General features: G+C 44.6%; 1 protein-coding gene across 1 annotated transcript in view; it reads left to right on the top strand.

Moving 5' to 3' along the window:
- Nucleotides 1–409: 409 nt before the first annotated feature.
- PDE3A (phosphodiesterase 3A) overlaps nucleotides 410–25,024 on the top strand; it is a gene marked incomplete at its 5' end in the record, with an annotated part of 263,037 nt that continues 238,422 nt past the window's right edge. The window contains one exon of the mRNA XM_082003203.1: nucleotides 410–1,273. Coding sequence (XP_081859329.1) covers nucleotides 410–1,273 — 864 coding nt within the window. The remainder of the gene's footprint in view (nucleotides 1,274–25,024) is intronic.

Below are 25,024 nucleotides of genomic sequence, written 5' to 3' on the forward strand. Positions count from 1 at the left end.
AAGCAGCACGTCTGTGGTACATCTGCCTGCCCCCTGCCCCTTCCTTACACCGTGTAGGATTTCTCCGCGTCTCTCCCTCTCTTGCACTTTAAAAAAAATTAATTAATTTACTACCACCTTCCCCCCCCCCCCGCCAAGTCCGAGGTGGTCGCGGAGGAAGCGAGGCGCTCCCCAGCTCTTCATGCGCGGCGCTGGGCTCTCGGGGCGGAGACGAGCGGGGGGCGAGCTCCGCGCTCCCCAGGAAATGCCGGCGCTGCGGCGGGGCGCGCCCCCGGCCCGCCGCCCCCGCGGTTGCCCCCCGGCCGCCCGCCGCTGACCGCCGCCGGGGGGGGGGGGTGTCGCTCCCGGCCCCTGCCCGGCTGGGAATAAGCCCCGGAGCGGGGGCTGCGCAGGGAGGCCCGTCGAGGCCATGGCCGGCGGCGAGGCGCGGAGCCCGGGCTGCAGCGGGCGCTGCCCGCCGGCGGGGCGGCAGCCCGGCACCCCGCGGGGCGGCGGCGGGGCGGCGGCGGCGGCGGCGCGAGGGGGGGCGGCGGCCTGCCGGGCCGGGCTGCCGCCGCCGCGGGAGACCTGGCGCCGCCGGAAACTTTCCTCGGCGCTGTGCGCCGGCTGCCTCTCCGTGCTGCTGGCTCTGCTGGTGCGGCTGGTGCGGGGGGAGCGCGGCCGGGAGCTGGCGGCGGAGGGCGGCGCGGGGCCGCGGGGCTGGGGCTGGCTGCCCCCCGGCGCTGTGCCCCTGGGCCTGGCCGGCGCCTTCTTCGGGGCGGGCCGCTACCTGCTGCGCGGCGGCGTGCGGCCGCGGACGGCGGCGCTGCTGCTGGCCGCCTGCTGCGGGGGGGAAGCGGTGGCGCAGACGGCGCTGGCGGCGGGGGAGGATCACTTGCTCTCCCTCGCCGCCACGGGGGTGGTGCTGAGCTGCCTGGCCGCCGTGACATGGCTGGTGCTGAAGCTGAGGCAGGGCGTCCTCATGCTCGCCGTGACTAGCGCGGCCAGGACCACGTCCCTCGTCGCCTTGGAGAGGGTCCCGGCGTCCTGGCGGCCCTACCTGGCCTACCTGCTGGGGCTGCTGGGCATCCTCCTGGCCGGCTACGCCGACCGGCTCTGGCTCCCGCGGCGGGCCGCCCCGCTGGCGGAGCCTCCCGCCGCCCCCCCGGCCGCGGAGGAAGCCCCGGTGCTCAGGAGGAGGCGGCGGTCCAGCTCCATGATCTCCCCCGAGATGTCGGGCGGCGGCGGCAAGACCCACCGGCGGACCTCGCTGCCCTGCATCCCCCGGGAGCAGGTAGGGCAGCGGCTGGGGGAACGGGCCCCAGACTTTGCTGGTGGCGGGGTGGCGGAGGCGCGGGGAGCTGTGCTCCGCGGTGGAGGGTGCGGGCTTTCACCGGCGTCCCGCTGCCGCCGCGGGACGGGGCCGGGGGGTGATGCGGGGCTCTCCGACCCCAGCCTGACTCGCCCCGGCCGCGGGCGATGGGGAGAGAGAGCTCGGGGCTTTCTTTTCTTTTACAGCCATCACCGGCGCTTGCTTTTCCGAAGCTTGGCAGAAAGTTGAGGCGGATGGTACCCGCGGGGCTCTGGGAGCTGGTGGGAGCCTGCCCTCAGTGCTGCCCTCGGCTTTCCCAGCATCACTTACCAGGCTTTTTCAAACATGTAGTTTCCTGGAAAGGTAGCTTAGCCCTATTAAACTTGCTTTAAGCTTTAAAGGGTGTGTGTGTGAGAGCGAGCCAAGCAGCTTGTCCTCGGTGGGAGAAGTCCCTTATCCGGGCGACAGCGTGTCCTCTGAGGCCGGCCGGCACAGCGCGGTGCTCGTCTCTGCCCTTTGCCTCCCCAGGGCTGTTCCCGTCCCTGTGAGCGATCGCTCCCACTCCGCCGCGGTGGTGGGAGCCGGGGCGAGGCACACGCGGTTTAGCTCAGCTTTGCTTCCTTTAAGAGGACGTGATTTGAATGGAGGAGGGAGAACTTACTTTTACCACCGATGCTTTCTTTGACATACACACCTCAAAAAAAAAAAAGGGGGGGGGGGGAGAAGAAACAAGCATACACCATTATCTTTACTGCACAGCTGTATGGAGTCCTGCCACGGACACAAGGTTGACTTCGTTCTGTCCTCGAAGCGTTTCCTCAATTTTTTGGATATTTTAGATTGCCCCACAAAAGACTCCTTCCATGGGTCGGGTGTAACTGAGCGTATTCCAAGTCAGCGCAACCCTCGCTGGGCAGTGGAAAGGGAAACCTGGGGGAGAATAAGTGGCAAATGGCATTAAGCTTTATTTTTCAGTTAGTATTGAAAATGGCTCTGTGCACTGTGGCCAGCTGAAGCGTATTGCTCTACACCAAAGGTGTTCTTTCGCGTTGCTTGCTGGATGAGCAGCTAAGTATTTTCCAAGTGATGGCATCTAACCGTATGGTGTGGGTGGCTAGTTTGTTTCTGGAAATGGTTTGATTACATCCCTTTGTGGTTGGTTATGACATTTTCTAGGAGAGGGCCTGACAACCTTATATACTCGAGGCTTACTTTACAACAAATGTACTTATTTATTTAACATTTTTGTTTAGATAAAATAAATATTTACCACGGTGTCCAGGCAAATGCAATGCGAAAAAGTAGAAAGCTGACTCAGAACTGACTTTAATAGCAACTGAGAGAGAGAGAGAGAAGGGTGTAAGACTAACTTGTAAATACAGTATCTAAGCCAAGAAATTAAAACGGTCTATAGTTACTTGATGATGCTAGGCGTTTCTGGTGGTTTCTTACAATAATCATTTGTAAGTTTTTAAACATATTTCCACTCACTCTCACACTTCAGCTAAAAGCAGCTTTTCAGTTAGTGCCTAAATGTAATCATTTGGCAATAGGGCTCACTGGTTTGTGGTCACATCCTCTTTTCTTGTGGAGGGAATTGTAATCATCTGTATATACCAGAATGTTAAACTGGTGATAGATAACAAGGTAGATTTTTTTTTTTTTTTTCTTTTCGCCCCTCAATGGTGTGTTACCTGGGGACAGTAGTCAACTTTGCCCCGAGCAATTCCTGCTTCCAAGCTGCAGAGCTGGACTGGAGTTAGCTGGCGACTGTTCAGTTTACCCGCTGCAGGATTTTGGCAAATTCCTCTTTCTTTTGTTCTCACTCACTATTAATCAATAGCGAGATCTGGTATTGCTTGCGTCACTGAGTGATTAGAAATGGATGACTAATTTTGAGTTTGGGGAGATTTTTTGTCTTTTTTTTTTTTTTTAGCACAATGTGGTTGTGGGTATGTGAACTTCCCTCCCTAAAAGCTGTCCTCTTAAATAAATTTTAGCAAGATAGAAAAATGGAAAAGCTGAAACAAAGCTCTGTAAAGACCTTGAAGAAATACTGGGAGAAGTGGGACTCTCTTACAGCAAAGTTTGTGTTTGTAGCAAAAATCAGCTCCCCATAGACTTAAAGAAACCATAGGTAAATGTTTCCCTTTTGGACAGTTTTTAAATATAACATGTTAAAAATAGAGATGAGGGCTTTATAAACAAAACCAGGCCTTCCCTCACGCCCTGTTTTTAAAAAACACGCAGTGAATGTTGCTGGTCCGAGTGATAGCTTGTTAATACGTCTGGGAGCTGCCAATAATTTTCATCAGGAAATGGATCTACTTGATTGCTTTGAAATACATGCTTTCATTTGGTGAATAACGTTAGGTGAAGTTTTAGAGATGTTTCCCGTTGTCGCTTGTGGAATCTTATTCATGTAATCTCAACCCTGTTGCTGAGCATTTAATTGAGCTTTTATATTTACAGAGTGTGATTCCCTCCCCGTCTGACTGTTTGTATTAATATGAGATTCTACGAAAGTCAGAATTTCTGATTTTTTTTTTTTGTTTTGTTCACACACATCTCAGTTATAATCTGATTTTTTCCTTACTAGAATACAGAATTGAATCTATGTGGCCTTGTGATATAAGGGACAGTATCAGGAACTGCGATCTCACATCACGGATAGAGGTAATTAACACATTTGAAAATCAAAGTGTACTTCTGTTTAAGCTGCTAGTAGGAGTAGCTGGAAATGCGTATGGCATGAACTATTCCTTCTGTAGAAACATGCCATCTTAGCTGCTTATCAGCACCAAAAAGAATTTAAAAAGAAAATCTCTTTAATTAAAAAAAGCCACTATCCAAAATCAAACCACACCAAGATACAACCGTCTTTTGTTGCTAAAAGTGCTCTTTACTAGTTTTTCATTTAATCCTATTTTTTGTGGTTGATTTTTGTATATGTTCTCTTTCTTAACTTTGGCGAATTGTTTGGGTGAAAAGCTTCCAGTCTGGCATCCATATAGGTCTCATTGAGAAATGTGTGCTTTGCAATAGCCTGATCCCACTCCCAGCTGAATGTTGTCTGCCTGTGATTTCATCAATGCCGGCTGAGGATGCTCAGCTCCTTGAGGGCTCGCTCACCCAGATTTGAAAGAGGCTGCAGAGAGAAATTGTGAATGGATGGATAAGACAGTGAATGACTGAACAAATGCCTTTTTTTTTTGTGGTAAATGTACAAGTACTTCCAGGATGATGGCTTTTGGAGTTTCTTCTTCACGTTTTTGCAAACATTTAAGTTTTTCCTAAAAGCAGGGGGGGGAAGGCAGAAATGTGTTCTCTGTCTTGGTGTTTTCCATTAAAGTATTATATGGCTATTATATGGCCCATGTGTTCTGGAGCTTGTGCCTCTGATCTGTATGTGTTAATCTTGACATACAACAGTCCAAAGGGATGATTTCACCTTGGTGGGTAAAATACTCCACAGCAGGTAGTAGCTGGATGATTTTTAAACTGTGCCAAAGATTCCCAATTTTGCTTTTAAGCCTTGCCTGTTGTTTGTTTTGTTTGGGGGGAATGGGAAGCTTTCAGCTAACTTGGATTTTTGTGTGTTAAATGAGCTACAGCAGCTGCTGCAAGTAGTTCGATTTGCTTAGCCTTTTTAGTGTTTTTTTTTTTCCTCCTTAGTCAAAGGACTGTCACGGGTACAGCATACATCAGGGTTTGAACTACTGTTCGGTTCCCAAACCAGTGGGTGACACAACCCCGTACGAGAAGGCACGAGCGAGGTGCTGAGTCTTGCCCTGCTGAGAAGTTCTGATCCTCAGCGTTGCTGGTGGGTAGCACGAGGATGGAGGAGTTTCTCCTCCAGCTGCGAGGCTAGCGGCTCCGTGTGCAAACTCCCATCTGTGTCCTCTGGCTCCTGGGACAGAGAGGGCTTCTACCGATTTTTCTTCCTTCTTTCTCTTTGGCTTTTCCTGCTTCTGGGCAGCTACAGAAGTAAAAAGCTGTTTCCCTCACTGAGGGACACCTGAGGGTCTGTCACTTATTTTTCATTGGTTTGAGACTTGGTAGCTGTTTTGTGCTGCCACATCTTTCCCTGCCTGTTTCTCTTTTTGAAAAGTTATTTTTTCAGATAAGTGACTTTGGTCCCAGACACCTCTGTCTTCCTCCAGCGGCAGCGGAGGTCTTTTTGCTCGATTTGGCCGTTTTTCATGGGGTTCTGGATGGTGAGACTGCCTGTTCCCAGTCTGTAGCCTGGGAGAGTTGTGAGGCCGGTCTGTCGTTATCGCTGTCTGTCTGTGGAGCTGAGAAGACAATACTGTGACAGTTCACATGGTCAAAGATATCTCTTCAGCAATAAGATCTAAGAAACGGAGGAGAAAAATAAATGTATTTGTTGGGGTTTTTTTCAAGGGAAAATTAAGGCTTTATCTGTTCTTCTCATTGTTTGACAGTGAGAGCTTTCTAAGTGCCAGGAATGCATTGCTTCCCCCCCCTTTCCTGGCTCTCCATCATTCTGTCCTAAAAAAAGGACAGATGTACCCATATCTTATAACCAGTTTTCAATATTACATATCCTGTCTTCTGTCCTGAAAATAGGAGAGATCTGAGTGCAACATACAGATATTTAAAATTTTGTAGAGGAGAAAGCAGATTAAATCTAGATATTGAACTTTATGTATGTCAAAGTTACGGTCTTCTGTTGGGCATGCAGTGTTATATACTGTATACCTCCTCCCGCTAATAAGCATTATTGAGCTGTAATTACTCTGATAAGATTTACTGGCATTACCATTTAGGTCTCTAGAAACCGAGGAATACTGAGGAGTTATGTCATCTGGTGACTTGCTGAAACACAACCGTGTAAAATATTTAAGTAAGGCTCCAGGAAAAATCACCCAGGGATTCCAGACGTAATACTTTATTTTCTTTTGCATGGCTTCATTTACGCAAACGCGCTCTACTTAGATTTTTTTCTTTTTTTTTTTTCCTTCAACCTCACAAAAATGTAAAAACTGCTGCTGAAACTCTCACGATGGGTTTAGAATCTATTTTTGTCAATCGGTTAAATCAAGAAATGTATATTACGGCATACTGGCAAAAAAAGTAAAATACAGTAGTGACTTTCTGCTCTTTCTGCCTGAAGTGTGAAAATGCAAAGCTGGGGAACTGAAAGAAATCCTGTGTACGCTGGCTTGTCATGTTAATTAAATAAACAGCCAGAACAGTGACCCTGTGTATGAAATGTGTTTTGAGAAGCTTGTTGGGGGTTGGAGGGGAAAAAACAGTGACACATGATGTTTTGGATGTTAACTGTGACATTTGTATGAATTTGTCCCAATCTGCTGTTACTGTGCTTGCGTTCCCACTCCTTTTTGCAAGAGTCTGAGACATAGCTCTGTTTTGCAAATCGAAGGACTATTGCTTGGGCTTTTCTTTTTAAAAAGTAATATAAAAAAAATTAATAATCCTGCCCTGGAACTGGAAAGGTTGCTGAGTTCTGGTGCCTGCAAACCGCAGGGCTTGAAATGGGGGTGAGCTGACTGCGTCCTACATGGTTGGAGAATAAAAAAAACACTGCTGCAATTAAAGCGTTGAGCTAGTTGCTGTGATTTACTTGGGTAATCTAATGGGAGATGTACAGCTTATAGGATGCTGCTTGACAGATAATGAAATAAAGGTAAAGACTCAGATAAGAAAGTGGAAGTCGGGTTTTTCTTTGTGCGCATTTTTTTTTCTCTGCTTGTTTTGCAAAAGTTTCCTGATGCATTACCAAACTCTTTCCTCAAAGTCTCTTCTGTGTTAGTCAGCCTGTCACTCAGAAAATAAATGCCTCTCCTTTGGACTTTGTAGTTTTTCAGTTTGGGTTTTTTTGTTTTATTTTGGTTTTTTGTTTTTTTTTTTTAACTTGGCTTGCTTGAAGTCCTGCTGCAAGTACAGGGGTATCATCAGGAGTTCTCTCCATCGGGGTAATGATTTGAGAAATAGCAAAAAAAAAAAAAAACCACGAAAGACAATAAATGTGGTGTCTGTCCAAGTTTTACCTTGTGGGGAATATCAGTGTTTTGCCTTCTGAGCTGTCTTTGGCAATTGAAGGAGATTGTGAGAGGAAGAGCTGCTCTACGTCTTTATCAACCTTATACTTTTTTTTTTTTAAATGAACAGTGTGATCACCTTTTTTTCTCCCTCTGCGTAGGCGTATGGAATTGTTACAAACTTGTGATGATGATGATGGTGACGATGATGATGCAGTAGCGCTACGCACCCGCCGCCTCCCCTGCCGAGGCTGGGGCGGGTGAGCCGGGTGCCCGGTGCCCGGGTGCCGGTGGCGGGGCCGGCGCTGGCGGGGCCGGACCCCTAGAGGGCACTCGCCTCCTGAGCCGGCCTGCCAAAGCGGTTAAAAACATAATAAACAAAATCTGTCCGTGGTACTTAACTGAACCTTTCTTTTTTTTTTAATTTACTTTTTGAACGTTTTCCTATCTATCCGCTTGGGGTTAGAGTTGCGTTTCTCGCTTCTCATCCCCCTTCGGTGCGGCGGCGGGTGAGGCCGGACGCGTGGCTGAGGAGCGTCAGCCGCAACGTTTTGCCCTTAGCTGAACGCCTGGGTAAGCGCCGTGAGGTAGAGGCAGATCAAGAAACCTGCCCCAACAGAAGACTGTGCTTCTCTACTCCGGGTGTGCTAACAAAAAAGTAATTGGAAGAAGAGCGGTAGCAGCTTTTGGCCTTCAAAAAGCCAATTACGAGCGGAACTGGAGATCTGGGTACAAAGAAGCTGCCTCCAGATTTGTCAAGAATCCAGAAAAGTAGGCTAAATCGCCACTGCTTTATGTATTGTGGCGCCTTGTGACTCTATTCAGTCACACAACTATTTATAAATAAAATGGGAAATGCCACATGAAGAGCGCAAAAGCAGAGTGTGTGGATGAAACTGCAGGTCCTTCGTTGCTGTTGAACGTAGGAGGCAGCTGCATGGCTTCCTATGTTCCTATTCCTCCTTGGTTGCTGAACTGAAGGGTAAAATATACAGCGCAGGAAAGATACTGGTTATAAGAGTTCGGCTGGTGAAATTACATTTTTGATTTTGGAACCTGTCAGGAAAAAGGAGTTTGTGTCAGCTGGCAGTGCTGGTGCCTGAAAAAGTCTGTGTGTGAAGTATTATAGTGAAATTAGATTAGCGAAGTCCTAGTATGGAATGCTGTATTGAGTTTTTGTCAGCCAAAAATGCATGGTTGGGGTCTAGCCCAAACCTCTGATCATCATCTAAGAAGAAACTGGGAAGAGATGTAAAAATAGAGCTGACTGAGGAGTACTGAATAGGTATTTTCCTACAAGTGGAAGAATAGAGGGGAATTTGGAAAAAAGACAAAAACACTGCTCCCCCATCCCCTGCCAACCAACCCCAAAAACAAAAACCCCAAGCCCCCAACCTTTTACTTTTAAACTGCTAGGAAGAAGTCTTTCTTTGTGAATACTTGAGCAGTGATTTTGATCAACAAATAAATGCTTGTGGCTTAACAAACGCAAGTGCTGATCAGGGAACGTGCGTGAGTGAAGCTGTGTCTAAAATCCTTACACATTTGTATTTATTAGTTATTGAGGTTCAGAGGTTTCGTATGCCAAACAGGCTGAGGATTAGAAAAATTTGCTTTATTTTTTTTTCTTAATCTGATACTAGTTAGGAAGAAATTTCCCAGTTGGTTACTCTGTGGTGGTATGCTTTAGTGACCTTACTGTTTTATCTGAAGTGTCCACTGACCAGGACTTGTCGCCGCATGACTCTGTTCTCATTTTTACTACAATTAACTACTGAAAACAATCAGGGAGAAGGTATTTATGAGCATCAGAAAACTAAAGGCTCTCCCTCTCTCCCTGCATAAGGCTGGAGAAATCCAAAACCTCTGCATATCAGAGCAGAGCATAGCTGAGGCCTCCTTGTCTAGCACCCCTAACCTGCCAGTGAAATATGCGGGGTTAGAGTGACTTATTTGCATCTTTGCAACCAACTTTGTAGGTTGCTTAAGTCGGCTTTGTTTTGTAGTAAGAATTTTAAAGTAAAGTAAAATTATATTCTGCATCAATCAATTTTTTGATGGGATTTTTGTCTGCCTAACGCTGTAGCAGTGATGCTTCTTGGGTATACTCGGGATGCTTTTCTGGCAGTTGCTGAACTCCTGAGACAGACCCTGGTGATGGTTTAAAAAGCAACCATTCCTCTTAGACTGGTTGGTCCTCTTGAAATATCTCAGCTTCGTTAAAAGCTGTGTGAAATATGAATATGATGATGTCTGGTGGAAAGCTGTATTACTTGCTGTGTTTTGAGGATCATGACACCGATGGTTGTTGGATTTATTTTTTGTTTTACAGAAGCTGCTTATTTCTCTGAGTAAGCTTTCAGACTGGTTTTCTCTGTATAAATGATAATAACGTAGGGAACAATTATTAGTAAACCTCAAAACTGAACGTTACTTAATCTAAGCAGCATCCTTCTGACTGATGTTTGAGTAAATTTGTCCATAAGCACGTTTGAAGTGAATTCCAGAAGGGGAAAGAACTGAGTGTTTGAATGCCAAAGGTTAACTCTTTTTTTGAATTACTGCACTCCCAGCAGGTTGGTGATACCTTGCTAGCATCTCTGTATGCTGGAGCTGCAGCCACGGCACCCGCAGTAACCTGTTGTTCCTCACCCTGGAGTACAGATTCTTCTGCTAGTCTCCTGCACTTACTTTTGCTGTACAGTTTCAAATAAACCAATGTATGTTTGTGTTTAATGTCACGGAGGACAGGCAGAACATTAATACGTTTTGTTATCTACGTTACATAAAAATATTGATCCTTAGCAAAAACGCACACCCCAAATTTACCTCAAAATGAGAATGTGGGGCTGCTGAAGAGGCCGGAGTGGTGGGCTGTCTGCCCTGTGGTGGCAATGAAGCCATTCAGGTGGCAGCCTGCAAAGGCACCCTCAGGAGCATTTCTGTTTGCTCTCTGACCAGCGGTGCATGGGTTGAGAAGCTAGGTCCAAGACATTTTTTCTCCACTTCTGTAAGCAGTAATCTACATACGCTCGCCCAAGCTTTTTGTTGCCTGCGGAGTAAAACGTGTGAAACCTTGTCGGTGTTCATGTGTTAAATCTCAATTGAAACGACAGCTGTAGTAAAGTGTAAACCTCTGTGCAAAAGTGTAGATTAAAAAGGACTCTAGAACCTTGTCTTATGTGCTGTCCACCCTGCCTCCATTAATGCAGTTTCAAGTACTTTATTATGAGATTCTGTCTGTCTGTCTTGTTGTAGCCTGTTGGAGCTCACCAGGTAATGGATCTAACTTGGGCTTCCTTGCAGAGTAGACTATCCTGCTTCACTTCCCAGCACATACCCACACCGCCCAATGCAGAGAGGGCTATTTCTGCGTTGGTAGTACTGGAATCCTTCCCCTGATACTTGCTTGGTGAGTGGCAAAAAAGTGTTGGATGCTGGTGGGGTTCTCGGGTGCATTTCTCTTCAGTTTTACTGGTGATGCTAACCATAGCTTACTCTTGACAAGGTCTGTCCACTGTATTTTGTGTTGACAAGGAACTTAAATGTGTTTGGGTGCCTCTATAGTTGCAAGATAACTGATAAGATATTTTACATGTGGCTGGAGTTTTAGTTTGAGTCTGTTGGTGGAGTTTTTACAGGAATACTCGTGCTGAGGCGTAGCTCTGCATCTTACTCTTGCGAGACAGTGAATACCTTTAACTTCTCCTGGAGGTCGTTCAGTGATATTTTAAAATTTGTATTGTACAACTCAAGGTTTGTTAAAAATGCTATTTTTCTTACTTTTTTTTTGGTAGCGATTACTGCTAATCTCCTTCCTGCCTCCACTGACTTCAATGGGAATTGAGAGCGCTCGGTCTTCCCAGGGTAACAGGCTGATCCTTTCAGTTCAGTCATTAGTGCCAGAGTTCCCATACACAAATCTGCAGAGCGCTTTTTTTTTGTTTTATAACAGCTAACCATTCTTTCTTATTTTAAAGAAAGTAGTTCAAAGCTAATGTTGGTTTTGCTGCTCAAAATGTGACTGGAGACCTTGTGACTGGAGACCTTGTAAATGTATGTGTACACACACATATACATACGTCTTCATATAATACATGTATCTGTGTGTATGTATATACACACTCAAATTAGTGTTGTGTAGCCTGGAGGGATGTAATTCTTCCTTTGACTCTAATGGCACAGTCTGCAGCCTGAATTACCTATGATACTGCTCTTTCTGGATATTTAATAATATTTTCTGATGCCTCCACAGGCAGGCACGTTTCTTAATACGCCGGCCTCTGTAACCATTGCTTGACTTCCAATGGAGTTTTAATCTTTCTTTTTCTTTCTTGACTTGCAACTGTGTGCCAAGTTTTGCAAAATTTTTCTTCTTTTCTTTGTGAATACTTGAGCAGTGCTTTTGATCCACAAATAAATGCTTGTGGCTTAAACTCATGCGTTCCGATAGTCGAACTGGAACTTGGTGCTACAACTCTGTCCTGGAGGTGCAGAACCATGTAGACGCTTTGCGCGGTATCTCTGGCGCCTGGGCTGACTTGCCGCTAGCGTTAGGTGTGGTGTGGAGAGCTGGTAAGCTCTGGGCAGCCTGAGCAGGTGTCGTTCTTGTGGGCAAAAATGGGGGTTTGTTCAGCGTGGAGCTCTGGCTGGTTAGAAGCGTGGTAAGATCAGCTGAAATAAATAGGCAGCTGGAATTTTTACAGGTAAGGATGGTGAGCCTTAGCTGGTAAAACTTACGCTGTTACGTGCAATGGATACGTTATTGCTGCTGTGCACCTATTCTCATGGAAGCTGTGGACTAGTTAGGATTTGGTATTTATTAAGACAGTTCCCTGAAATTTGCTGCTTTTTTGTTGGTTCTGAGTTCTGTACGAGGTGAAATGTGGCAGCGTAATTCATATGCCATTATTGAAGTAATTTTTTTTAACACCAGCTTAATTCACATGCAGGTGCCATTCTTAAATGCAGTCCTAATTGTCTACTGATTACACAAAACTGCAAATGAATAAACATTTTCTATTAAAGGCTTGAATGCTGCCTTTCCCTTGTGCTTGTGAGGAACGGAGCTGTGAGGAAGACCTGCCAGAGATTCAGAAGTTAAAAGGGGCCAGGGGGGATAAGGGTGGAAGGGGAGCCGTACCCTTTCCAGTAAAAGACGTCTGCTCAGAGTCGCAGAGCATTTGCCTTTCCTCTGACTTGTGGAGAAGCAAACACATTTATACCAATAGGTCTGTACAGTTCGATGATTTTAGGCAGCACTGGCTCTCTATGTGCTTCATTACAGAGACTGTACTGAGAAATCTGTTCAGTGGCAAAGAGGAATCCTGTCTGTGCCATATTGATATTGAAAATGGACTTCTGGGTCGCAGAATGCAAAATACTGATTCTTACTAAGCTTGTCGTGTTTGTGTCAAGCGGCGTAATAGAGGAGCATGGGATAATGGTGCAACAATTATTGCACTGAAAAATGGAGTAGGGTGCCAGCACTAAAGCACATATTCCAGCTTAAATTCTGCTTGTGGATCCAAGCCTGTTGTTTCCTCTTGGCAAGGCACCTTTGGAGTCAGAGCCAGCTAATAGGAAATACTAGGCACCGGGGCTTAACTGAAATGTAGGACATCTAAACCTAGCTGTCTGGGTACATGTGATGCGGTGAGACAGAGAGAGATGGCAAACCCAAATGTTTCTTGGAGAGTTCTTGAACATTTTTAAGTGCAGTAGTAAAGACAGATTGTCTATCTCCTTCCTCTTAAATCGATCCAATCTTCTTTTTCAGCTTTCTCTTCTGTGTGGTGTATAAATCTAGTCCTAAAAAATGTGATGTTCTCATTCAGGGTTGATGGATGGTATATACTTATATAGCAGTGACTGAGGCATAGATTCAAGGTTTGTCATTCCAATATTTTAGTTACCATCATCCTTGGATCCAGGATTTTCTTCTCCTTTTGTATTATACATAGACAAGAGAGAAGATCCTTAAGATTAACCTTAAGGTTTCCTGACTTGGGCTGTGATCTGCCACTTGAGCAGACTTTTTGGAAACACAGAATTTTAAATTTTAAATTCTGTGTTCATGCCTGGACATGCTGTCATCTTTAGATCTTTAGATTTTATTGTTCTTTTGGAAACTGCAACTGATCTGTGATCAAAAATGATAAAATTCTTGGCCATGGATTAGTACAACTCCTTAATGGAAGGGAATTTACAGCTGCAAATCCATGTGCTTATTTCATGTTCTGATTTGCTTTATGTATCGTCTCTTCTCAAATTAAAGTGGAAACAATGATGAGGAAAATGTTGATTTTTAAACTGAAGTCAGTGTGTTCCAAAATTTACTGATACGCACTTAAAAGACCCAGCCCAAAAAATCCTCAGCTAGTGGGAGCGGTGACAAAACAGCTTCCTTTACAGTTAATCAATGTACTCATGAGAACTTGGCCTAGGGGCCTCTGGGTCTTTTATTTGGTTAAGGTTTTTAGAACTGAGATAAAAGTAGCGATCAGATTGTCTTAATCATTCATAATAGCAGGTTAAGGAGATGAGAACTTTAGGCAGAAACTTAATAGCCCAGAATGTTGCTTTCTATCTTTCCTGTGATCTTAATGGATTGCTATCTAAAACAGTGAATCAGTGTTTGTAAGCATAATTATGTCGTACGCTATTTTTTCAATGCTTGAATTTGCAATCTCAGATGCTGTTAATGAAATTTTATATATCTAACTTCTTAGATATATATATGTTTGTTTGGGTTTTTTTCCCAAACGTTTATTTAATGAAAAGCAAACTTAAGAGAAATGTCATGATATGGATGCCCACATGCTTTGAGTTAACAGCTTCCTTAGTGCCACCCTTCTGAATGGTCAGATGTTCCTTTTTGATCTAGGAATGTTTACATCAACGAGCTGATTATTCCTGTGCCATTCCCTATCTTCTAGCCCAGCAAATCTGAAACCTCTTTCCTCTCTTATGAAAGACAAAGAAGGCCTAAGAAGTTAAGGGTGGGCTTTAGACACTTGATTCTGCTTCCACGTATAAGAAAGGTGAGTTAGATTTGTTTCAGACTGTCTGTGACTGACACCCAAGAAACGCTACAGTTTTGTCTGGTGATACAGTCTTTTCCCTTAGCTCATCTCACTTCTTTCCCTTCAACCAGATTCAAGAGGATCTGGTGATTTTTTTGTTTGTTTGTTTGCTTGTTTTTGGTTTTGTTTGGGGTGTGTTTGTTTTGGGGGGGTGAGTGTTTGTTTGTTTGAGCCAGAGAGATCCATCCATGTGTTTAAATCTATGGAGATGCTATCTCAGATTTTAAGCAATGATGGAGTTACCTGTATCTAAATGCAAAAGTTTGAATGCAAAAATGTGTTGGTGCCTTGGAGGAAATTTCCATACATCACTGACATAGATGCTTCGGTCACAACACATGATAGGAATGTGAAGGGCTTGAAAAATAAATAGAAGAAGAATCAATGAAAGGCAGTTTCAGATAAGTACAGGTAAAATTTCCAGTTAGTGTATGAAGTCTGTTTTAAGAATGTATATTAATTGGGGAAAGATGTTCGCTGGTTTGTCAGTTGTTAACACCAAATCAAGAAATGCATTTAGTTGATTACCACTGTTTTTTCCCCTCTGCCCCTCTTTTCAGAGTCTCTTAATTTTAGAGGGAGAGAGAGATATGTATGTATTAATCCTTTGCGTTCCATAGACTGTAGTGGCCTTTCACCTTTTGGGACTGTTTGTTCTGAGCAATGGCTGGAGCGATAGTGTGGCTTGTGTGACATCATAAACATTTGTGTTGGCAGTCCTTCCTCGTGAAGGACTCTGAAGTCTGACAGTGGTGAAGATGACTAAGTAGAGACAGATTTATGTGGAAATCTTATTAATACCCATAAAAGAGAGAATGAAGGCATAAGAAATTTGGCTCCAAATAAACAACCAAAATATGCTCTGTTCTTAGAAGCATTTGGCACAGCTCCATCATGCCTTTTGTGGGAACTGGCTCTTTGTCTGGCCTAATCTTCACTACTTTTTTTTTTTTTCTTTCTTTCTTTTTAAAGATTACTAAAGACTTCCACTTTTCCCAAACTTTCTCACAGAAGAGTAAAATTAATTTTCACTTTGGTAACGCACAAATCAGTTAATTATTTCAAAGACAATGTAAAACAGATGTCTTGCCTTGTTTCTCAGCAAAGATTTAATGGTAGCCTTGCTGTGAGATCTTTCACTGCCATCAAATGTCCCTAGATGTTATATGGTGTTCATAATCAAAGCAGTTTACAAAGAAGGGGAAATATTTTTCAGCTACAGTGTGTGGTGGCTGGAAAGAAATTGTATCTGAGATGTGAAATCATAATTCAGTTTTCTGGTACTTGCCTCTGAAATTTACTCAGACATTTAAAGAGCAGAGCCTGAACTTCATAGCAGAGGTCGAGCTGTTCATAATGGGCTTTATGGTAGGTGGTTCTGCTCAAGTCTCTTTTTGATTCAGCTTTCTGGAAACAGAAGGTTAGCAACTAATTGAGCATTGTGGGTCTGTCCTGTCCTGTGTCTATATTCATTTCACCCAGCCAGTAGCTCTGAGAGTCTCACGGGATCCCCTGCCATTGCCGTCAAGGCTCCCAAGAGCAGTGCCCTGCTTGGCACACCCCGTACTCTTATTTCACATTTGCTGTTGGCAGCAGAAGTCCCTCTATCATACTGCTGGAAAGAAAACCTCCTTCAGTCTTAATTCAGCTTACCCCCGCGGGTGGTGAAGATTGAAATGCATGTGCAACATCAGGAGAGCGAGCTCAGTGCCTGTCGGGGAAGACTTACTTGCCCAGCGGCCAGATGAAAGGTTCTTCCTCGCAGTTTCGATGTTGGCCTTGGGAGAGGTGCCTGGGACGCTTGGTGCGTGCTAAGGCACGTGCGTTTGTGCAGCTGCAGTAAGGTTTTCTGCTTGGAAAACTCATCTTTGTTTTTGCTATAATACATAGTATGTACCAAAATCTTTTATAAATAAAATACCTGCATGTGTTCTTTGCATGTGGGTAGAGCTTTTTGTCCTGGAAGTGATTTCTGGTATTCAAACACTGTTTCTTTCCTGTTCCTGTTGAATGTATAATTGAAACAATTTCTGCTTTCCTTTAAACTGTTACTGTAATGACCTAGGCATGTAGTTAGTCAAGACATTGTATTTTAGATCTTTAACTGATCCATGTACCAGTGAGTGTATTGTACATTTTCCATGTATGTATTACTCTTCCCAGTGCGTACGATATGCCAAGCTTGCTGCTGGTGTGAGCACATACTGATTTGAAATAGGAAGCAATGAATTAGCTTTTAGGGCTGGCTTATGAGCCAGATCTTACTCTTTGTTTGTTTACTAATGCTTCTTGAATGTGTGTAGTTTTTAGGCCTGCTGTTAGCACTGCCACTGAAATTGTAACCATTTCAGAAGAACAAAGCAACAACAAAATGAAGAAGAAAATAGGAGAGAATCCCTATCTGGGTGAGAAGATCATTTCTATCTTCTAATGTTCGCCAAGGTAAAAGTCTTCACTGTGAACTCTTGCTTATGGACCTGGAGAGACAGCTCCCATGCACTAGTCTGTGGCCCCTTTCCCTCATTTGGTAGCAGTGGGAAGTGTCCTCCGTTGAGCAGTTGTAGGTGGGATTGATATCCTGCAAATGGCTCGCTGGTGGGGAGGTGGAGTTATCTCAGATTTGAAGTCCAGGGCTGTGCTCCTGGGATGGTGGCACTGACTGTGGTCTTCATGTTCCTGAGAATGGCATAGTTCTTTTTATTAATTCTTGTTAAGGTTTCAGGACTGCCATCTCCACCCATCCTCTACCTCTGTTCTTGCGCTTTTGTGTAATTTTGGAGAGCAGTAATGCTGCGAGAAAACACGTTTCCTCGGGCCAGTAGATTTTATTTAAGTGTCTTTGTCAGATGCTTCTAATCAGAGCTGCAAGTGTTGAAATCTTTTATTCCTTTGGTGTTTGAATATCAAATGGCAAATTGGTGTTCCCTCTGCTGATGCGTGTGTCCCTTCTTTCTCTCCAGGCCCATAAGCAAGGGCTCACGGTGAAGATTTTTACCTTGGCAAACATTAGAAGATAATCTTGCCTAACATTTGTATTGTTCTCCTTACTTTTAGAAAACCCTGTAGCCTTCTGGCCTGACCTTATGAGGTTTATCATGTATTCAACTTGTGCTGAACAGGGTGGGCAATAAGGGCATTTGGCATCTCACAAGAATGAACATGCTGGCAGATTAATCATGTGTTAGCTTTCATATTAAATGTTGTTGCGGAAAAGCTGTAGAAGCTGGTGTTAGTTCTTGCTGGGCCAGAGAGGTGGTTAGAAGGTGGCTACTGAAATTGCTAGCTCTGGTTTAATGGTGAGCTTCTCTGAGCTGCTGTCTTCTGAGTTAAAGGGTTGCAGTACATCTCTGTAGGTTTTTAGGAAGCTGAGAGTGAGGGAAAGCCAAAGAGCTCTTCCTCTTGGCTGGCCTCTGTCTTGTTGGCCATACTTGAAGCAATTGAAACACTAAATAGTGTGAGGTGAGTTAGTGCTGTGTTCTTCTTCTGTCCCATGTCACTTTCTTGCTTCAGCTGTGTGATTTACTGGAGACCAGCTAGCTTCAGCTGGTGCAAAACGAGTGCACAGAGGTATCTGGACAAAATTCAGTTTGAAGGGAAGCATGGCTCTCAGTCTCATGTTGTTTGCCATGGAGGCCAAACGCATCGCATCTGGTCTCTGCGGGATGAAGCCTGGAAGTCCAGAGTTCCCTCTGAATTCTTCTCGTACTTTACAGCTCCTCCCTGCTTTGTATATACAAACAACATTCTTTGAGAGGACTAGAGGGCGGAAATGGCTATGAACAAAAAACATATCTTTTCTGATATGTCGGAAGATACCAGAAAAGAATAGTGTGCTCCGTGTCTGCTGGTAGCTGATTTCTTTTCATCCTATTTATTTTGTAGGAAAAGAAGGCTTGGTTGGATATTAGGGAAAACTTTTCTAACAATTATGGTAGTAAAGCTGTCTAGGGAAATTTCATGTGCGTACATGAGAGGTTCTTTTCAAATAGCCTTTTAGATGTTTTTCGAAGTGGGTCTAGATACCTGCTTTTTCTTAGGCAAGCACAGTTGCTGCTGCTAATGTTTTCCCCCAATCCGCACCTTTGCTGCCTACATCTGCTTGCGGGCCTTCTCCCCCAGCTGCCGGCCAGCATCCTCATGCAGTGCTGGTTTCTCCCACCGTTGGGATGCCAAGCCCAACCAATAAACCCTGTTTATGTTCCACTTGGTGCCCAAGGTGCAATGTTAATATTACTCTGGAGCCAGGAGCTTGCTGTCCAGGTCCCTGCCCTTAGGCAAATTGCTGAAGAACAGATCGGATTTCTTGCATCTCTTCTGCCGTTGCCCTTCTCTGATTCAGGAGTTGCTGCGCTATTTGGTTTGCATTATCCAGGTGTGATTGGTGGCAGTCTCTCTTCTCTTTTTTTTTTTTATTTTTATTTTTTTACTTTCTTCCCCGTTAATGATACTGTTTGAGTCACAGGTAGGCTTCTAACTGCTCTTCGTTTTGGCCAAGATACAAGTAGATCTACAAAGACCGCTTGTTAGCTTAATGCTTTTATGGCTGCCAAAAGAGTGCTAGGTGGGGTAAGCGAGATGAAGTGGTGGGGAGTTGTTAGGCTTTGTGTGTAGGGTGGTTCCTTAGCAGCTAGGTGAGAGACAGAAGTTGGAAGGGCACAAGGCAGCACCGGAGGGCCGGACCTCCTGCTCCTTGCTCACGTGAGTTAGCAGAGTAGGACTTGGGAGAGAGCTCCCGCAGGAGGAAGGGCCTGGGGATCAGTGCACGTAGGGTACAGCACGTTCTGCGCATTACGCCCCGCTGCCCAGCCCAGTCCTTCTTGTCTGTTTGGTTTGTTAATATGCTTATTGTCAGTTCCTGGTGGTTTGGTGTTTGTGGTTTGTTTGGTTTTGTGTTTTTTTTTTTTTTCCTTCTTGAAGTCACTTCAATCTGAACTAACTGGATGGTTCTTAAAGGCTGTTAAAATCTCAGCATGCCAGCTGTAAAATTGCCTAATCCAATCCAGGAGATAATCTTTCCCGGGGAGACCTTTGAATGCATTGACTGTCCGTAGGAATAGGTCAGATGCCTCCAGGTAACTTTCTGGGAAGGGAGTCTTGTTTTCAAAACTGTATCTACCTGCTTTGTTAAGAACTAAGTAACTGGTTAGTGGGACCTGTAATAAAAGTCCTCTTTTAAAATTGTGCTAAATCCTCTTAAAGAAAGCAAATAACTCTCTTGTTAATGCTGCTCAGCACAGAAATAAAGCAGCTGTTGTCACTGTCAGAGGCTTAAGAAAAACTTCAAATTGGAATTTCTCGACTTGATCGGTTGATGAAACTCAGTGGGCTGTGGCAGCACAGTCTGGTGGTCTCCAGCTTCTCCTTGGAGTCTGGAAAGCATGTTGAGTTTGGGCCTGAGAACTAGTTCGGAGTTCTATTATAAGTGAGTAGGTGACACCAGAGGGGGAGATAAGCAGTGACAAGAGCTAAGATTTTCAAAATTCTCCTGCACGTCAAATGATAAAGTGTTGTGAGTTGTGGTGTACTGAACTTGAAGAATAAACCCCTTCCCTCCTTTCTGTGCTGGACTCCAAACTTCAGCAGTGCAAATACTAGAGAATGTCATTTGGAAGTGATGCTGACCATATTGGTGGCTTGAAATGCCTGGCTAAAACTACTTCCAGAGGCTTGTATAAGTTTGAAATTGAAAAACTGATTAGCTCTGAATTATACTAAAGCTGCTTCAGATGTCTCACCTTCTTCCCTGCGAGCTGGAGAAGCAGAAGGAAAAAACCCAACCAAACAGGCAATATTGCTCAGGCTTATGCTTCTCTCATTCTGGCACTTGTGAGCCTGCAGTGGCTACAGGGCTGTTAATTGAATTACCTCCTCGACGCCGCTTGCTCTCCCCCGTGCATGGGGCTCTGTGCAGTCTAGGACATCCTTGGGATCGTGGGCTCGCAAAGGGGAGAGCAGGGTTGTGCTGTGGGCTCAGGAGTACAAGTGCAAACAACGCAGTTCAGAACCAGGACGATGTTACGTTGGAAATGTGATTGCAAAATGGTAGTGTTTATATATGGAATAAGTGTATATATATATTTTTAATTGATGTGTGGGTACATGCAGGCCTATTAATAGATGAAAATAAGGAGAGGGAGAGAGGAAATAAAGCACCACAGCTGTGATTTATCAAGATTGACATGAAAACAAATATTATTCTAGTAATCAGAGGAAATTCTTTGTAAAGCATGTACAAGAAAGGTATTTTAACCCACCTCAACGATTTCCTGCCCAGCTATATCCAAAGAAAATCAGACACACTTCTCCCTTCCTTCAAGGGTCACTTTTAAATAGCTATTTCTTCCCTCCTCCATTTCTGTTGACGCTGGGGTTTTTGTTTGCTTTGGATGTTTTTCTTTTCTCTTGTCAAATGCTTCTTAACTGATTTTTGACCTGGTATGTAAAACTGCATCTAAAAAGTGCAGCTGGGGGTGGGGAAAGGATTTGGTTCGGCATTTAACTGTAAGATGTACTGAAGCTGAAGGAGACAGACACGTGCGTGATGCTTTGGGAGTTTGCGTGCTTGGCTGGGAGGGTGCGTGGTCGCGTTTTCAGTGTGGTCTGCCAGCCTTCTCCTGGTAACAGCCTCCATCGAGGGCCGCGAGGCTGGGCAAACTTGGTACGTTCGCCTGGTGCGCTCCATTTAGCGGTGGAGGAGGTGGTGCGTCTCAGTCTGGATGGTCAATCCCTGCTGAGTTTGCCACAACTGTTTGGGTAGAGCAGCCACTTTTGTATAGCTGGTCCAAGGAGGCGAAAAGAACTTTACCCTCTCTGCATCATAACTGTTTCCAACTCTTATACATCTGAGCTCCTAATGAAAGAAAAAATAACTGAACTCCTGCAGGAGAAAAATGGTCAGGCACCATACGTAACCAGAGAAATGGAGATAAGTGGTTTAAGCGAAATTGCCTGGAAAACACCTGGTAGACCAAGGGGTTGAATCTGGCTCTTAAAACGTTGTAGGTTCATCTTGTCCAACTTCAGCTGCCTGAGGGCAACACTTTGCTTAGGGCCCTGTGAGTCCCTAAACCTCTCTTACATTCAATTATTTTTATCTTTGTTATTAGAAAGGATTTTGCAAACTCTGTTTAATAACATTCCTGCTTCAGTTGCCTGTCAAAGATGGGAATTAAGGAAATGCAGCCAAATGCCTTTATTAGGGGAAAAAGAGAAGGGGGGAAAAAAAAAAAAGGAAAATACTACTGAAGTGGATGCTTTACTTTCTGCTGCCCAGAGTTTTCCCATTTCTTGTTGGCAAAAAGACTTCAAATGCCTTGTGCTAGTAAGCCTTCCCTCTCAATGTGTATCGCAAACCACAAACACACCATTTATCTGCAGGGAATGATATTAATAAATTGAAGAGTGACTAGAAATAAAAACAAATCTGGTTAACATCATCCATGACCTGACTTGATTAAAAAGAATTTCCCCCTTGAAAAACTATTCATATGCTGTTTCTGAATGAAACTGTAGGCAATAACAGTGGCTGATAATAGAAGACAGAAAAGCATTTGCAAGAAGAACCTTGAGCTCCTTTCTAGCCTGTGTTGAGCAGGTAGATTGGAAAAGAACGATAGATGAGGACTAAGCAAAAGACTTCAGGCTGGGTTTTTTATGTTTTACTCCTGTGATCTTCTTAACATTTAAGGGCGAGATTGATATTTTCAAACGCCGGTTTAATCTTCTAAATATATTGCAAAAGGCTAAATTGTGGGGTGAGGGGCAGCTGTTTCTGTAATGTTGAAATGCAGCTTTGGCTCCAGCATTTAAGGAGTCAGAGGTTTTTGCAGGAGTCTGTGGTTAAGGGGCATTTTCTGCTGCATCACAGGCAATCTGGTCTCATGGGGAGCCCAAGACACTTCTTTGGGTTCTTCCCCGATAACTAAAAGCACACTGCAAGGGGGCATGGGGCTATTGGGCCCCTAACCCTTATTCCCTGGATACAGCAGACCCTGCGTATGCCAGCACACCGCTTTGCTTGGCTGTTGAGCCACATGTATCGCGATGCAGGCAGAGTCCTAGCGAAAACACCGTGAAAACAGACTGTTTTGAGCATGTTGGTTACCGAGGCCAGGTGGAAGGAAGGCAGAGAGGGAAAAGAGCTCAGTCATTTGCCTGTGTAGGAGTGGGAGTCAGCATGAAGGTAAAAATTACTCTTGATGTGGGAACAGGTTGGGAAATTGCAGGCAGAGATGGAATAGCTTTGGAAAACTGCATCAGTAGGTGGCTTATATTCAGTGTCCTGCGTGGTCTTGAGACTAAACTTCAGTTTGGGACTCAGATTTGACATCAGTTCTTCCCTGTTGCTCAACTGGTTTTGGCAGTTTACGTTGAAGTATCTGTGACTTCCATTATAAATGGAATTAACATGTCGTTTTCCCCATTGTTTCCTTCTTACATTTCATTCTTAAGTCAACCCTGGTGTAAGAAACTTTTTGAGGGGGGGTGTCAGAGGGGATGTGCATGTGATAATAGCTGACATGTGGGTGTCTGCTCTCACAGGGAGTTTGTAATTGCTGGAAATTACAAAAGAAAATACGTCTGGATAGTGACACTGCTTTACAGAACTTTGGTAACCTAAAAGGGAGGGGAGAGGTTTAGCCCAGGCATGGTGCAGTCTTAAAAGACCAGTAGGTTTCCAGGGCCTGATTCATTTTCATTGCATAATGGTCCAGTATGCTAACTGGTGGGCCAGCTCCCTCAGGACAGAGTATAGAGATCTCTAACACAGTGCTGCCTTGCATGGTACACAGCCTTAGCAAGACTTGGAAACACCACTTTGTGCCAGCCTTACCTGAGACCACTAAATCCATTCCTGATGATGTACTGGATGCTGGAGTGAAGCAATCAACCCCAAGAGTACTGATGCTTCTAGAACAGATAAGGAAGCTTCAGCCAGGTGAGGTTTCCAGCATGACAGCAGTAACTCCTGCGTGTTCCTCTTTCTGGGCTGTAGCTGGGCAAACTGCAGTTGAGGCACGGAAGAATATTTTACTGACTAAGTAAATAATTTTAAATTTAAGTAAATAAATTTTAAATAATATTTTACTTTGTGCTAGAATTAATTGTCATTTGCTATTCAGCTATTTATACAGATAGATATAAAGTGCTATTACTTCCCTTCTAGGCTGCCATCCATACTAGAAGGATGTGTGGTGAATACACTTTTTCAAGAAACTGGCTATAAGACTCGGAGGGATTTCAGAATACGTTTTTTACAGGAAGATTGAAAGAAGTCTTTTTTTCCTTCTGCAGTGCCATGGGTTGTTGTGAAGACTGGCCAGAATCCTGGCTCTTCACTCCTCTTGCACTCAAATATTCCTAACCTCTAGGAGATGCAAGTTCTGCCAGAGAGGCTCTCTGGGGTGAAACCAGCCTGCATCAGACACCTCGAGCGTATGAGCAGTTGTGGCTGGCACGCACACCCAGCGCATCCTCGGCAGGAGGGAGCTTACCCTGCTTCATTTGCCACCTGCAGGCAGCATCTTTCCTGAGGATACTGTTGGTGTGATGCCTCTCACATTGTGGCTAAAACTTTCTCTGCTTGTTAAATAACAGCAAGCCACTGCTTTTGGTCTTTACCGTAGGTAAGTGTATTAAAATAGCTTGGAGGCCTGGCAGTAACCTTGCAGTTGACGTTTGGACTTGGTGATCTTAAAGGTTTTTTCCAACCTTAATGATTCTATGATTTAAATCTATCCCTTCTTTTTTTTCTCCAAACTCTTTTTTTCTTTTTTTCTTTTTACTAGCATAGAGGTCAGAATTATGTTGGTAACTAGTGAATGCTCATCCTCTCTCCTGCCTCCAAGGATCCTGCTGAATGCTTTGGTGGAGATGTGGAACAATTCTTAAAGGTCACCTACAAGGTACTTGATGCTGGTGGCTTTCTTGGGGCAGCAGGAGCAGCCTGTTGGAAATGAGTTGCTGAGCATCAAGCTGTTTATTTCACTGCCGATGCACAAGGGTCTGTTCCACGATGTTCCATTTTCTGCTTTAGATTTAAAACCTCAAAATGCCTTGTCACTTGTCTCACCTTATCAGGTCAGGCACGCAACTTCTTTCTTTTACGGTACTGGATTATCCTGCTGACACTCTTGCATTTTCCGACGTGAAGGAAGCGCTTGTGCGGTCGCTCAGGGCGGCGATGCTGCAGTTGTGCTTGGGGCTCTTGCAGCGCAGCTTTGGTTGCCGTTTCCTGAACCGGGCGCCGGAGCTGGTGGTACTGGAATTGCCCCCCCCCGAAGGCACGAGCAGCCTGGTGTGTGGGTGCTCTGGTCCCTGGCTGTGGGTGGAAGCAGGGCTCCGCACACAAGCGGTTAACTGTGGCTCAGCTGTTCAGAGGTAACACCTAGTTCAGTCACCTCAGTTAACTTTGAAGCACATGATAAATTTCATGAGATTAATGGACTTGTACTCAAAACATTGCACACAAAGAAGTGTTTTATGTTCCAGATGTTTTAAATCGCCTCTATATTTATAAAAGTGATACTTAATCAAAGTAACTCTGAATAGCTTTTTGACCAAAACTGAAATTTATTTGGAATGTTTGTGTTGGGGAAAATGCTAGTAAAACTTTATTCCGC

The sequence above is a fragment of the Phaethon aethereus genome (genome assembly GCF_964289735.1).
Source record: "Phaethon aethereus genome assembly, chromosome: 1".
In the NCBI taxonomy this organism is placed as follows: domain Eukaryota; kingdom Metazoa; phylum Chordata; class Aves; order Phaethontiformes; family Phaethontidae; genus Phaethon; species Phaethon aethereus.